Source organism: Centrocercus urophasianus, unplaced genomic scaffold (assembly GCF_019232065.1).
Source record: "Centrocercus urophasianus isolate 14NV4802_14NV808 unplaced genomic scaffold, USGS_Curo_1.0 seq_23, whole genome shotgun sequence".
Lineage (NCBI taxonomy): Eukaryota > Metazoa > Chordata > Aves > Galliformes > Phasianidae > Centrocercus > Centrocercus urophasianus.
Genome location: NW_024884789.1, coordinates 2,657,653 through 2,671,629, shown reverse-complemented (window position 1 = coordinate 2,671,629; position 13,977 = coordinate 2,657,653). Strand labels below are relative to the sequence as shown.

The 13,977-nt window shown below is 41.1% G+C and overlaps 1 protein-coding gene across 1 annotated transcript in view; it reads right to left on the bottom strand.

Annotated features, from left to right (window-relative positions):
• The window catches only part of ADAMTS17 (ADAM metallopeptidase with thrombospondin type 1 motif 17), a 166,633-nt gene that overhangs the window by 142,897 nt on the left and 9,759 nt on the right, over window positions 1-13,977 (bottom strand). Inside the window, exon 4 of the mRNA XM_042824518.1 lies at window positions 12,383-12,545. Coding sequence (XP_042680452.1) covers window positions 12,383-12,545 — 163 coding nt within the window. The remainder of the gene's footprint in view (window positions 1-12,382; window positions 12,546-13,977) is intronic.

Genomic DNA, 13,977 nt, shown 5'->3' with positions numbered 1-13,977 from the left:
ACTATAGCAATTTAACAGAACACAGAGTATGACACTTCACAGAACAGAGAGTATGACAAAGATGACGCTCTAATCACTTTTTTTTTTTCTTTAAATTCAGATTGTTTTGGAACACGTGTTATTGGCCAACTGCAGAAGTCTCTGGATAAAACCCAGAAGTGCAGAGGGTCAGGCTAGATAAGAGCGTTTCAAGCTTTCTTTGCTCATTTGTTGCTATTGGCATGAGCACCAGCACCAGCAGCTGCAGTCATTGGCCACCTACGTGCAGAGAGCTCACGTGCCTCTTTATTGTGGCACAAATACCAAAAGCAGGGAACCTCTAAACGAGATGATCCTTATTGGTCTTAAGTTATAAGAATCTGTAAGTATGACCCACGCTGAGGACTGCAAAATAAAGCATTAAGTCATCTACTGCTAACACAAAAATTAAAGCACATCAGTTAGGTTAAACCTCCTCTCCTCCAAAATGAGAGATTAATACATTAGTAAGTCGTCCTGTTCCAAATTGAAAGGTGAATGAACTGTTTCACAGCTCAAAGGCAGATGTGCAAAGCAGTTGAGACATTAACTGCTCATGAAAGGAGAAATCAAGTTCAGATCTGAAGTTGTATCAACTCCATCTCAGTCACAAGAAATATAATCATGTTTTCAATTGTAAAATGAAAGAAAAGCAAATGAAGTCATTAAAACAAATGTATTTTACAGAAAAAATACAAATGCCAAGGCTTCACAGAAATTATATCTGCTTATTGCTCAGTCTGCAGCATGCTATGGATAAGATACTGACACTGCTGTTAGCACCAATTTCTTCCAGTGAAAAAGGGAGCAGAACATAGAAAAGGTCCCATAGCACTGTAAAGGTAATAGTCAACACAAAAGCGACACAGGGTAAATCATTCTGGATGATCAGACAGATACCTCATCTCATTACACGTGCTGCTTGTTTCCTAAAGCATTTAGTCCCTTTTTAGTTTTCTGCAGACTTATTTTGAGACCTTCTCTTAGTAAGCAGCACAAACAAGGGGCACTGATCTAAGCTCAGCGATCCCACAGCCTATTTTACCAGCTGTCTCACATAATTCCACTTGAATTTCCCAACCTGGTAGATGCTCTAGCATCCAGATCCCCAATTTCCCAGACCTCCTGGCATTCAAGGTGACATCTCTACCAGTTGTAGCTGTCCCAGAGCCATGCTGAAATGGACACTGCCATTTTATCCCATTTCCTGATTTGTCAATAGACACATTTGCATTCCAACCCTGTTCTCAGTTGTCTAGCAGTTATTCCAGCATTGCTCTGTACGTGCTTTTGTGCCCAAGGCATCAGCTGTCAACACTTGGTATATATTTTAAACTGAGACAACGACTATGAAATTTGATTTCAATGTTTTGAAAAAGGGTTTGGAAATATTCCCCCTGGGTCAGACAAGACAGACAGGAGCCTCTCGACAAGAGGAAAAAGAATCCTGAGGTGCTCATAAATAATGGGAGCTAGAATCAAAGATTAAAATTATCAAGTTTCAAGGCTTCTTTCGACAAGGACTGCAGACAAAGCTGCCTCAGAACACAGAATCTGCATATTTCTAAGCGCTCAAGAAAGGCAAAAAAATAAAACATAGAAAGACATGAAACAGAGATGACTTCAACTTCTGTGAAATACCCCCATGCTCTTCTGTTTTGTTCTTCATTCTGTTCCACTCTATTCGTGGGCCCATACCTCCCTCCTTCTGCAGAACTGCATCTTTTGCTGCAGGATTTTCAAGGTTATCATTTAAATAATGGGGAGGTGCAGGGTGGGTTTGGAAATCAGAGAAGCAGAAGATCATTCCAGTAAGAACAGACTCTCCAGGTCTTGCTGCTGCCAACCAGAACCTTCTTGGAAACAGCAAAGTTCCTCCATCAAATTCTTGCTTTGCTAACTCGCTGCTGTTTTCAGCTGGTATAGATCTCTTCCCTCCAGAGAATCTTGCTCTTACGAGGATCTAGGCCTTCATTTAAGTAAGTCTCAGTCTAACCTTGAATATGTAATGAAAAAGTGCTTTAATTGAAGAAAACAAGATTAGAGCCCTCACAGTTGCCACTTCAAAAATTTATCTTTGAAAAGAAACCGCTTTGTCTGCAAGGAAGCCACTGTGCCAGACTGCAATTTGCATTCTGTGGAGAAAAGGTCATGCCACGGTCATTTGCCATGCAACTGCCTGGTGCAGTCCCTTCTCTGGAGGCAGATGAGAGCACTGGCAAGGCTTGGCCCATTGCACTCAGCTCCTCTTTGGAGAAAGCAGCTGCATAAAACTAAAGTGTGATTTCTGGAAAGCAGCAGCAAAGGGACCTCTGGCAAATTGCTGGGGAGTCTCGGTTCACACAAAGCCTCTGGACTCCATCCCTTTGTGAGTTTTACTTGAAATTGTGGATTGGCTGCTTTCCACTGGGTGGCAGGGATTAGAACTTGTGTGTGGAAAACTACCACCCCACAGGCTCAGCTAGAAACACAGCCAGAGTGACCTAACATCAAGAATCTGGACTCTTACCCTCATTCTCTCCCTAACAGTCTCTAACCACAAGCTTACTGAGAACTTAAGAAGGCAAAGTGCAGCAGACTCAAAGGAGCCTACTAAGAGCTCAGGTAGCCATTAATGATACATTACTGAGGAGGTACAGCAAAGCAACACAAACTACTCAAACACAAGTCCCCTCTTTTTATTTTCTTCTTTCAAGTTTGCAAATTCTGCTTAAGGCAACTTTTCTTCATTCACAGAAAGCTACTTTGTGAGTGGTCTCTATTTGCATCTTCCTGCCTCCCACACACATCAACAATTTTCCAGCATAATCAAGCACATGGACAAAACACAAAACTACTAATTTCATGGACGAACAATCACAGACAGAACAAAGAGAGAAGGTTTACAGCAAAAAGCATTCTGTACCAGAGATATTTAAAAAGGAGATCAGAAACAGGAAAAAAAACCTCATTAAACACATCTGCAACTCCTACCTGAGATAAGTGAGCTGCACAGAAGTAGCAAAAATAATAACAAAAATCTCCAGAGCCTCACTCCAGAAAGAAACCAGCACAGAGGGAAGTCTCACTCCTGCCCTTTGTGATTTATGGACTATGGGCAAAGAAACGCTCCACGAGTATACAAAATCCCAAACTAAAATAAACATCAGCCATTAAAACGAGGATTAAATGCTTGGTGGATTCTTTATTTGAACAAATTGATGTTAGAAATTTTGTAGTGCAGATGTTAAGTGTTATTGTGAAAGCACGAGAGGCCATAAAACATGGGCAGCAGGCTGTCAGAGGAGTTTACATTCAGGGGAGCATGCATAACCAAACCGTGCACTGTTTTAGGAGTCAGGTGTTCCCTGCTTAAGAGCTCAGGCAAATTCATGTGAAATAACAGCTGAAACAGCCACTCTACAGCACAGCACATACATGCTGTGCGTGACTAGGCCCAAGTGACATTCTCTTCTAGCTGTCACTTTGACAGTGTATTACATAGACTATCTGGCCAAAAACTCCATAGAATTCAGGACTGTTAGCTGACAGGAGAAGAGAGGTACACCAGTGGATCCTCAGCATGAAATGCATGCAGCACTGCACAAGTTCATTAGCTGGCTTTTCCTCACAGGCTCCTACCTCTCTACGACTAGTCATCTGCAGAGCAGCAAGATCTTATCACCTTCAGTAGTCCAGCAGTCTTCGAAATATTCCTCAGTACAGCAAAAAACTAAATAGATGTATATATAGCCCCTAGTCTCACGATAAGCACAACAGAGCTATTTTGAAGCCTCCATAAAAAGCTTCTTACATTCAAGTGCTTCTTACGGCAACCCAGCAGATGTACAATTCCAAAGCAACCACCCCAAATGGCCTTTTCCAATTACACACCAAAAGCTCTGTCTGGTTTCTGGCATGTCTCTGCTGTAACTGCAGAGTCCCTTCCTGCTCCTCCTACCTCCCTTCCAACAGTATTTCCCATACTCCTCTGAAAAACAATCTTCACTCCTAGCCCTTCAAGGGTATTTCTCCCTTGTCTTCCTCTCTGCAATTTCAGTCACCTTGCTATAGTGCTTAGATGCAGTTTGACAAATACCACAAATAAGCAAAATTGCAGAGTCCTCCTAAAAGTCATCTAGTTTGTGTTTAAAAGATCAGCATACATGTACAGCATGTTTTGGACATTGCTATTAAATCCAGATGTCGGACTAATTTAAAATAAACTTTCAGAAATAACAATGACTTGATTTCATTTAAAATCAAAAAGGTAAGGTGCAAAATGGAAACCAAGAAGGAGGTGAGAGAGGAAATTGGGATTATTGGTGGCGTTTTCATCTCAGCCAAGAGTAAAAGCACAATCTAAAGAGAATACAAGCAGGTTTCTTCCTTAGTTTGAATCAAGATCACGGTGTGGGAGGCCGAAAGACGTTTATTATTTATGAAAAATATACCAAGAGAAATGTGCCAAAAGTAAAAAAAAAAAAAAAAAAAAAAAAAAAAAACTATTCCTCACATTTGGGTCTGTCAGCAGTGCTACTTCCAAATATTTCATTGAACAGCTTCCTCAAAAGACTGACAGCACAGCATCACCCCAAAAGCTGTACAGATCGGTACCCTGATTTACCCAGTTTGAGGGTCAAGCTGCTTAGATTAGAAGCAAGACAAAATGTGAACCAGATCAGGGTTCTGAGTCTTCCAGCAGGGCAAAACCTTCGCTGCAGAAGTCAGCCCAATTGAAGATCATGTGCTAGCACAGCCTGAGCTAAAGGAGCAACCAGGATCTTGGGACAGCTCAGACCTGTGAAATCACCATGGAAGTCAACTCAAAACTCATAGGCACTCATCCCTCCACTGGCTCCTGTGGGCATTATATCCAAAGCTCTGTGCAGTGGTTACCTTGCAGCTGCAGTTTTCATCCATACAACAATAGAGAGGTTCTTTTCAAAACACTGATCTCCTGAAGAAAAAAAAGAAGAAACCACACTTCAGCTGCAAGGGCCTTGCTTGACACAGTTGTTTCCTTGACACCTTCCTTATGGCATTCACTTCTCAGTGGACACCAGCAAGAACTGAAGAAGGGAACTAAGAACAGACACCAGTGAAGTTACAGCCACAGCCAGCAAGGCCCAATCTGCTTCCAGCCACAGGAACATGCAGCCTCCTCACCAGTGCCTGACTACATCAAAACATTCTCCTTCTGCTCTGGACTTCTACGTATCCACTAAAAACTTAGGATTCAAGGTGTAGAGCAGCTAACTGGTATCAGCAGGATATCTGAAGTTCAAGAAAAAGAAATGGTTGCTCATTCAAATTACAGCTAACTGTAACACAGCCTCAGCTATTTTTAAGGCCCAATGCCACAAAATGATTATACACTCCCAATTTCTTTCTGAATAGAATAGCAGACAAAAGCATGCATCAACAAGTAGAAAAAAAAATCACTGCATGGTAGAATGATCACTTGCTCTCTAATCCACCTCCCAAAAACATTATTTTTCTTTACATGACCACTTCCATAGCAAATCACAAATTCATGACTATTTGTCTGACACATCAGCAAACAAGAATTTGAGAAAGAAGTCACGAACTGTGTGTTCCATCCAAAACATCAGGGAGATTTTATTACAAGGATTGTTATTGAAGCTAGCCTGTGGCTTAGACACATCAGTTAAAACTCTGTTCTGTAAAACAGTCATCAACACGTGTTAGGACACTGTCTTTCACGAAAGGTCAATGTAGTACAGGACAGGCACTATGACCTCTACCAGCTCACTGGATCAACTTGTTAGCAGAGCTTCAGAAACTGCCACCTCCTCAACTACGTACACTCATCTCTTTTTAAAAGCACACCCCTGTAGGCTTTGCAAGCAACTGGAAGCAAGGACTTTCTTGTAAGACAGAGAAAACCTGATGTTACACAAAGCAGGCACATTGAGCATTGTTTAATGGTAAGACTGTTAAAGTGGGAATGGAAATACCTGCTCTGTCACTCCCTCTTAGCCTCTGTGGCTCGGTTCCTCCTCCTATATTTGATCTGCTCTGTTACTAGTTGTATTCTGAAGCAGAATTGATTTCCTTTGCTTGTGACAGACACAAAGGTCCCAACTTGCCTGGGGCCATGGGGGAAGATCCTGTAACACAAATATAATTAAGATCCAAATGACAAGGGCTGATATAAGTAAGAGCGAACTCAGAGTCCTCAGTTTTGACCACTTAAACTTAGCAGATCTGAAACCAATCAAAGCATAGTCTTAATCCCCTTTCAGGGCTTTAGAGACCACAAAACACTTGGCTGCTGTTATGCTGTGAAAAATAGCATCACCAGCCTCCAGGTTTATTTTGTTTTAATGAGTCTTTAGCAAACGTGCTTCGTTTGCAAAGAATGTTTTCACAACTTTCAACCCTACCAATCCTGAGGTACGGTAGCTCAACTCCAATCACTTCTGCTGAGGGTGAAAGAGTCCAGGTTTACCAAACCAGGAGCTCTGCGCTTACAGCCTAACCCCACTATTGCACCTACACCTTGAGAGAGGTAGCACAGACCTCCTCAGACACCAGTCAACTCATTTCTGGGGATATGCAAAAGCCAGTAAAGAACGCAGTTTATCTCCAATAAATGTGTTGGATCTGCAGGTCAAACTGAAGTGAAAAACAGTGTAATAGTTATTTTTAATCCCTTACATATACATGTGTCAAACTACATATAGGGAACAGATCACAGAAAGAAACTGCCCGTTCAAGGATCAACTTGTCAGAGCCAAAGCCTCACAGTACTTCAGCCAGCTCAGACTTAGTAAATCTAATCTTTAAATAAAGAAGGTGCTTAAGAGTTAGGAGGTTAGAGGTCGTAGCCCAAACAGTCTTTAATTCTTAATGCTTTCAGTCTTGCATACTCAGTTTGGGACACATATTAGCTGATGATTCAGAATTACAAACTACCTCAAAGGAAGCTTAGAACTTTTGAACAAAGGCAAAACCTTCCATAAGGTGTTCCCATCTTGGTCACACAAACATGTAGGTGCCCAACACAGTTTTTTTCACATGTAAGATCCCAAGAGATCTGCTGAAGGTCACAAGTCAAAAAACAGCAGGAAGCAGAGCCAACAGAGTTCCAATTCCCAACTCTTGGCTCCAAGCCTGTGCTATGATTTATGACAATATGGAAAAAACAAAGACAGCTAAAAGGTAAGCAATGCATCTTAGTCTGCCTGGAGCCACCTGTCTGCCTTCCTAGCCAAAATGACCACTGGAATAGCCATAAACATCCAGAGAGAAGGATGGTGTACATCAGACGCTCTAGCTCATCAGCATCTGCCAGTTTAGATATCAAGTTCCAGTGGAAACTAGCATCAATTTTTATCAGGAACCAAGTGAAGGAGCAGTAAGTTCTACTTCAGCAACTGCTCTGGAAAAGGAAGAAACCCATTAACCACACGTATTTGTACATCTTTTTTGCACCTTGACAGTAGACGAAGAAAAACCTGGAGCGCCTCCTGCTCCATATTATCCATGCTGTCCTTGTGCTGAGGGCTTCATCCAGAACAAATCAACAATAAAATTTCCCTTGCCATATGCGATGGAAAAGGCCACTTCTGAATGGTGGACTGATCCAAAAGGCTGCTGTTTGTCAGCCATAAGGAAACAATCACACACTGGGGAAAAAAAGAAAAAAAAAGACTCCCTGCTTGGAAGACCAGGGACATGGAGAAACCAAAGGATTTACCCACACAAGACATACTCCCATAGCAACGCCCTGGAAGATCTAATTACTGATACAGGGAATACATCAATACTTGCAAACATTTAATCACGTTACATCTTCTGCATTGTTGAAATCCTTGCTTTAATTCTTCAACAGATGCTTCCTAATATGGACTAACACAGGTTGCATTACATCTCTCTATTTTTAGTGCACATGTTTTTTGGCCACAACAACTGCTGTTTCAGGCCAAGTCAAAAATGCAGAGAAAACACATCTAAAAGACAATGATTAAAGATGGGAAAACTCAACATAACAGTAACATGTGTTTAGGATTTATACCTGCCCAGGGAAACCATTCCCCGCATTCAATACCTGGCACTTAAATTATTGCCAGCTTTGATCAATTGTTAAAACACTTTGCAAAATAACTAGATAGAGAAGCAATGCAGTTATTTTCTTAATTAAGATGTTGATCCTCCTGTGTTTATTTTCCTCTATTAACCTCCCTCCAGGCAGCACATTTGCATTAAACAAAAACTGGTTCATTCAACATGACAAAAGGGGATTTAAAGCAAGCTCACATTCACAAGTAATTTATGAGGTCTACACCATAAACATGAAATAACCACCTACCCTCCAAAGACAAGCTGCTCTCACTGATACTTATGGGCTGTATTTTATATCAAATCCTTTCTACGTAAAGGGACTTTAATGCATTCTTGGAGACTTCTGGAAGAGTTACAACAGAGCTTATTTTTCCCAAAGAAACAAAATTTTACAACACAGTTAGAAGAGATTCCTAGGCTTTTCGTTATTTTTTTTTTTTTTTTACTCCATCTTCAACATAGATATTTCCCCCTCAGTAAAAAAAAACAAAAAGCAGCAAAAACCCCAACAACTGTGAGGAATTAAAAAACACAACACTACTTTTACTTAGACTTTGAAGGCATAGGAAATATGTAAGATATACGACCAGATCAGATGAGGTTGTCAGGGAGTTTGTGGAGTCTCCCTCCTTGGAGATCTTCAAGGATCACCAGCACACGGTCCTGGGCAACCTGCCTGAGCAGCAGGGTTGGATCAGATGGACCCAGAAGTCCCTAACAATCCAAACCATTCTGCAGTTCTGAGATGTCAGCAAGTGTTAAACTATTGTTTTTCCATGCATATTGTCACAAGCAAACAGCTTTATTGTGTATATACATACATATGATGACAGAGAGACAGGGCAATGAAAAAAGCCCTGCCTCAGGTATTTTCTAACACCTCTCTAAGTTTTAGGGTGTTAATAAAGGAGATCATACAGTCCTCCACCAGTCCTTCCTGCTCTGCTCATTTCTTCCCAGTTAACAACTTTCTCTAAAGCACTAGGTTAAGAGGAAGGACAGACACTGTTAGAAAACAAATTAGCCCTGCAGCTACATATTGAGCCTGGGAATAAGTTAAGCTTATGCACAAACTTCCAGGCCTAACCTGAGGGCACTGCAAAAGTTATGTATGATGCATTGAAACAGAGGCCTCTTTCTTTCTCTCTGCTTGGCTCACACATTGAAACATTCTTATTCATATGTATTAAAGCCTAGAATAAGAACTCCTTGCAACTCCACTCTCTTTCCAGAAAATTCGCTTGTACAAGACCTTTGACAAAAGAGTTGTCAAGCTCATTTTTAAAATCAGAACAGCATGTGATAACATTTGTACCCCAAATTCAGCCCAGATTCTTTGGTTATCATCTCTAGAAGTGCTTCACATCAATGGTGCAAAGCTATTTCCCATGTTTCTAATGACGCCATGCTTCAGAGCTAATGAAACCCAACCTTCCCTTCCTTCCCCCTCACAGCATATGCACCTGGAAATCTTCTAATGGGTTTTCTGTTTGCCTCACAGGGGCTCATGTTCATGCCTGTGCAGAAACACGCACTGCGACTTGAACTCTTCCTCCTGCTGTATGACAGGTGATAAAAATACTACAGATACACATATCATATGACTAACACTAGCACCTGGCCTACCATGGCTGGATCCATCCTTTGCTGCTTGAGCACTTCAGAATTCAGACAAAAGAACCAACAGACTGGGGATTTTTTAACCCATTAATAGCCACTTTCAGCTTCAGATCTCAGAGATCCAGTCATGCATGACCTGAAGTGCTTTTCCACTTCTGACAACAGACAGATTAATCCTCCTATACAAATTATACCAGAAGAAGTTTAGCTCCTGCAAAACTCTCCGACAGCTCTGGAAAATTGTAGTGCTGTAGGACATGTTATGCCTCTTAAAATAAAGGAGTCGTTTCAGAGATTTTAACAACCTTTTATCAAACCAGACTGCTTGCATTACCTAGCCCCAAGGGACTGATCAGTTCAGCTTTCCTTTGCCATCGCTTGGGTCTATGAAGAAAACACAAGGAGAATGCTCTTGGAAAGCTTACTCACAGTGCTGACACATGGCACTTCCTGATGAAGCTCATTTTGCTTTCCTCAACTACTTCCCTCCCCTCACCCCTACAAGTACTCACACAAGTTACTGTATCACCAGGCTTTTGGTTAGTTTTTCTCTTCCCCCTCAATCACTTAAGTCTAGTTATCACAGGACACCCCTCCACCAATGCATTTTGCCATTGAGTTCCACTAGCTCTGTTCAGATTTCCATTTAGATTTAGATATTCAATAACTCATATTAAAATATAGCATGCCATACTTTGTATTTTGGTTGAACCCCAAACAACTCCACATCATGTTACACACTGACAAGTTATAAAATTTCAAGAAAAAAAAAAAAAAGCACCTTTAAAGGTGATCTAGAAATTCAAGAAAAACAGGTAAGGAATGGAAAATGCTCAAGCACGGCAGCTTCGTGGCTTTGAAAAAACCAGGAAAAACTCTGGAAGCAAGCCCCAAGATCACCATCACCACACAATTTCATTACAAATAGACCTTTTGTGTGTCAGAGAGGATTAACTTTTCTTTGGTTTCTGAACTCCTGTGCACAAAAGTTAATCCAAACCAGACAGGAGTCAATTAGGTCGTTAATGTGCTAAGCTTATTAACAGCCATGACTTACATTTCTTCCCCGCAACAATGAAAAACATTCAAGAGTCTGCCTTTAAGTGGCAAAGCCCATGAGCAATTTCGTTATTTTATGACACAGCTACTTGAAGCAGTGGCTGTTTGCATAAGCAAGTAGTGCTCCCCATCGCGCCGCAGCTGAGCGCTTTGTTCCCCTCTTAGCCTAACCAGCCTGCACTTCATGCAAAGAACCAGCACCCAAGGGAGCCGAGTTCTGCTTGTAGCTCTTTTGCAAAGCCCCACACAATGTGGGGCGTGTGTGTATATATGTGTGTCTTTCTCTCTCTCTCTCTTCCCCTCACCTAAAGCCACCCTGGTCTCCCACAAGACTCAGCAAAGCACATGCTATCCCCAGCTCCAGTTAAATACAAAAGCCAAACTTTATTAAACTCATGGTTGCCAATTCCACTCAGTTCTTTCACTTTTCTGTTTCTTTTGCCAATAAAAAAAAAAAAAGTTTCGTGTTCTTTTTACTGCCATTCTCCTGTATGTTTAACCACGAGATTGTTTTTGACCAATCCGTTGTTCCATACTCATAGATCTTACACCTGTCAGATTTTACCTGCCATCTCTGCTTCCTATTTTGTCCCTTTAATAGCCCAGTAGAAGATAACACAGACACCTTAACATGCTGCCTTTATTTAGTACACAGTCCATCCAGCAGAAGACAGAAGCTGAAATACTAATGAGGTAATGGAACAGAAGAGGAATAAAAGGAAAAGAATATAAAGAAGTTACTTTGTAAAATTCATTGAAAATACCCTCTGTACACAGCACACCTAGATGGTGGTGAAAAGTGTGACAATTGCATTTTTTCTGTTTTAACCACTAAACATGAGAACACAACAAGATTTTTAACAATTCACACACACACACACATTAAGAGCCCTCCGCAGCCTTAACTGGAAGAAGGTGAAAGACAGGAAGAAAGCTAAAACAACCATCAGCAAAGAAACAAAAATTAAGAAGTCTGCAAGCTGACAATGCACCCTGATGTATTCTGTTATGGACAGTGTGTTCTTCTAGACAGAAGTAGAACTGATGGCACACGAGAAGCTGAAAAGGAAAGTGTAAGAGAAACTGCTTGACTCTTTTCCCCCTCCAGATATCTTTTTGTCCTGTTAAGTGGATTCCTGGATATAATCTTCACAACAAATACTTCTGATTAAATGACATGAAACTACCCAAAATGACACTTTTGTTCTGAAACAAAGGAACCACCACTCCGTCCTCACCTACATCTTTGCAGTGTCACAACTCCAGTGAAAAGCTGAGATGAAAAAGCAGCCCTCAACCAATTTCAGTTTCAAGATTTAAGTCTTTGCTAAAAACGCTGTCAATTCTTTCCAGTGCAACAACTACATCACACAGGTGAAGCAGAAGTTATAGCTCATCTCCTCACCAATCAAAGGTTACAGCATGTATCCTAATTACATTTGTGATGTGGCTCCTTCTGCCTGAAGAAGCAGAGGTACTCATTCGCACACGCCATTTTTCACTACTTCCTGTGGTCACAACACTCAAGTTACAAAATAGAGACATACAATGAAGAACAACAGTTACAACTATAACTGTATGTTCACGGCTGTTTTCCCAGCTACTTCAAGCTCACCTGCTACAACCTTGCAGTGCTCATCAGGAATGTGCTTCAAAGAATGGCTTGATTTTGTGGATCGTCTACGTCTGATGAAGTGTTCTTTTCCGCTAAATGAGGTCTCTGATGTATTCACTGGTTGTATTAACATGTGCTCTGATCCAATTTGAATATAGCCAACCTGTCCACAACAGAAGGAAATGAAAAAAGGATATCAGTTTGTTATCCCAACCATTTCTATCAACCCAGTCTTGCCCCAGATCGTTTCCCTACAACTGTTATTTACAGTGCGAGGAAAAGTGAATATTGATCTTGTTCAATCTACATAATACAAACAATGAGGAACTTCCTCTGCTTTCCCTATTTGTCTTTGGTTATATAGTAATATTCAGGAACGCCACTATGCAAAGCACTATAGGTGTCCAAAAAACCAAAAAACCAACCACACAAGAATTCTTGTCAACACCTGTTCTTCCACTTCTCTCTCCCCTCAAGTAGAACACTACTCCAGCTGGAAGCATGAAGATGTATGTCCGTGTTCAGTTCACATGAGAACAAATAAACCCTACTAACATAAATGCTTTCATAACCACCTTTCTAATTGGCAGCTAAAATTACATTGTTATCAAGTGGCATTTATTACCTCAGCAGAGAGAAGAGATTTCCCGCAAACAGTAGACTGGCTACGTGCATCGTTCTTGCAGAACCACTCACATTTTTTAGTATGAGGACCAAATACCTCTTACTAATTGCAAGAGGCCACGCAGAGACTGGCCTATTGTACCTTGCCAGTGATTATCTTTTCAACCCTACCTTGAATAAGTAACACAGGGAAGGCAAAGTCCCTGGCTAAGTAAGACTCCACAGGCCAGCATTGCAACTCTGCCTTTCTTGCACCAAGTTCATACCATACACAGGGACTGCAAGGATATCTTTGGAAGGCAGTTTCTGCCCCAGGACAGCCCTCTTCTGCTTGCAACCAGTAGTTTGTAGAGTTTGTATGCATTCCCTATTCCTTTTCCAAAACATAAGAAAAAGAGTGGAGGCAAAGATATCACCTAACAAAGCTTCCAGGTTTAATAATCAACACTGTCATAACACATTAGAGAAAGTAACTATGTACAGCGAAGGTTTTTAAACTTGCTTCCCATTGTACTAATCCAGTGTTTATTTGTATAGCAATTGAACGCCCTGAAACACAGCTCTTTGTAACACAGTCCCTTGGAAGTAATCTGTAGATCTGATCCAACTTCTTCTGCTAGTAACCAAAGACATCACATGTCCTGCTGGGAGGCATCAGATTGTGCCTTTGGTACACCTGGTAGGTAATGGGACTTACAAGATTGTAACCTACAGAACCCCTGCGTAACATCCATCCTAAACATACAAAGATTAGACTCCCCCCATCCCATCACCGAGTTCCATGCCAGCCAGAAAACAACCTAAATAACTGCTCTGCACATACGTGCAAATAGTACATATTCAACAGCTGACTGTACTAATATGATTTATAACACACATTACATACATACTGTAAATCGTACATTTCCACACCTTCCTGCCAAATTCAGTCCTCACGTACACCCAGGAAATCCCTTTGGCCCAGTATTTCC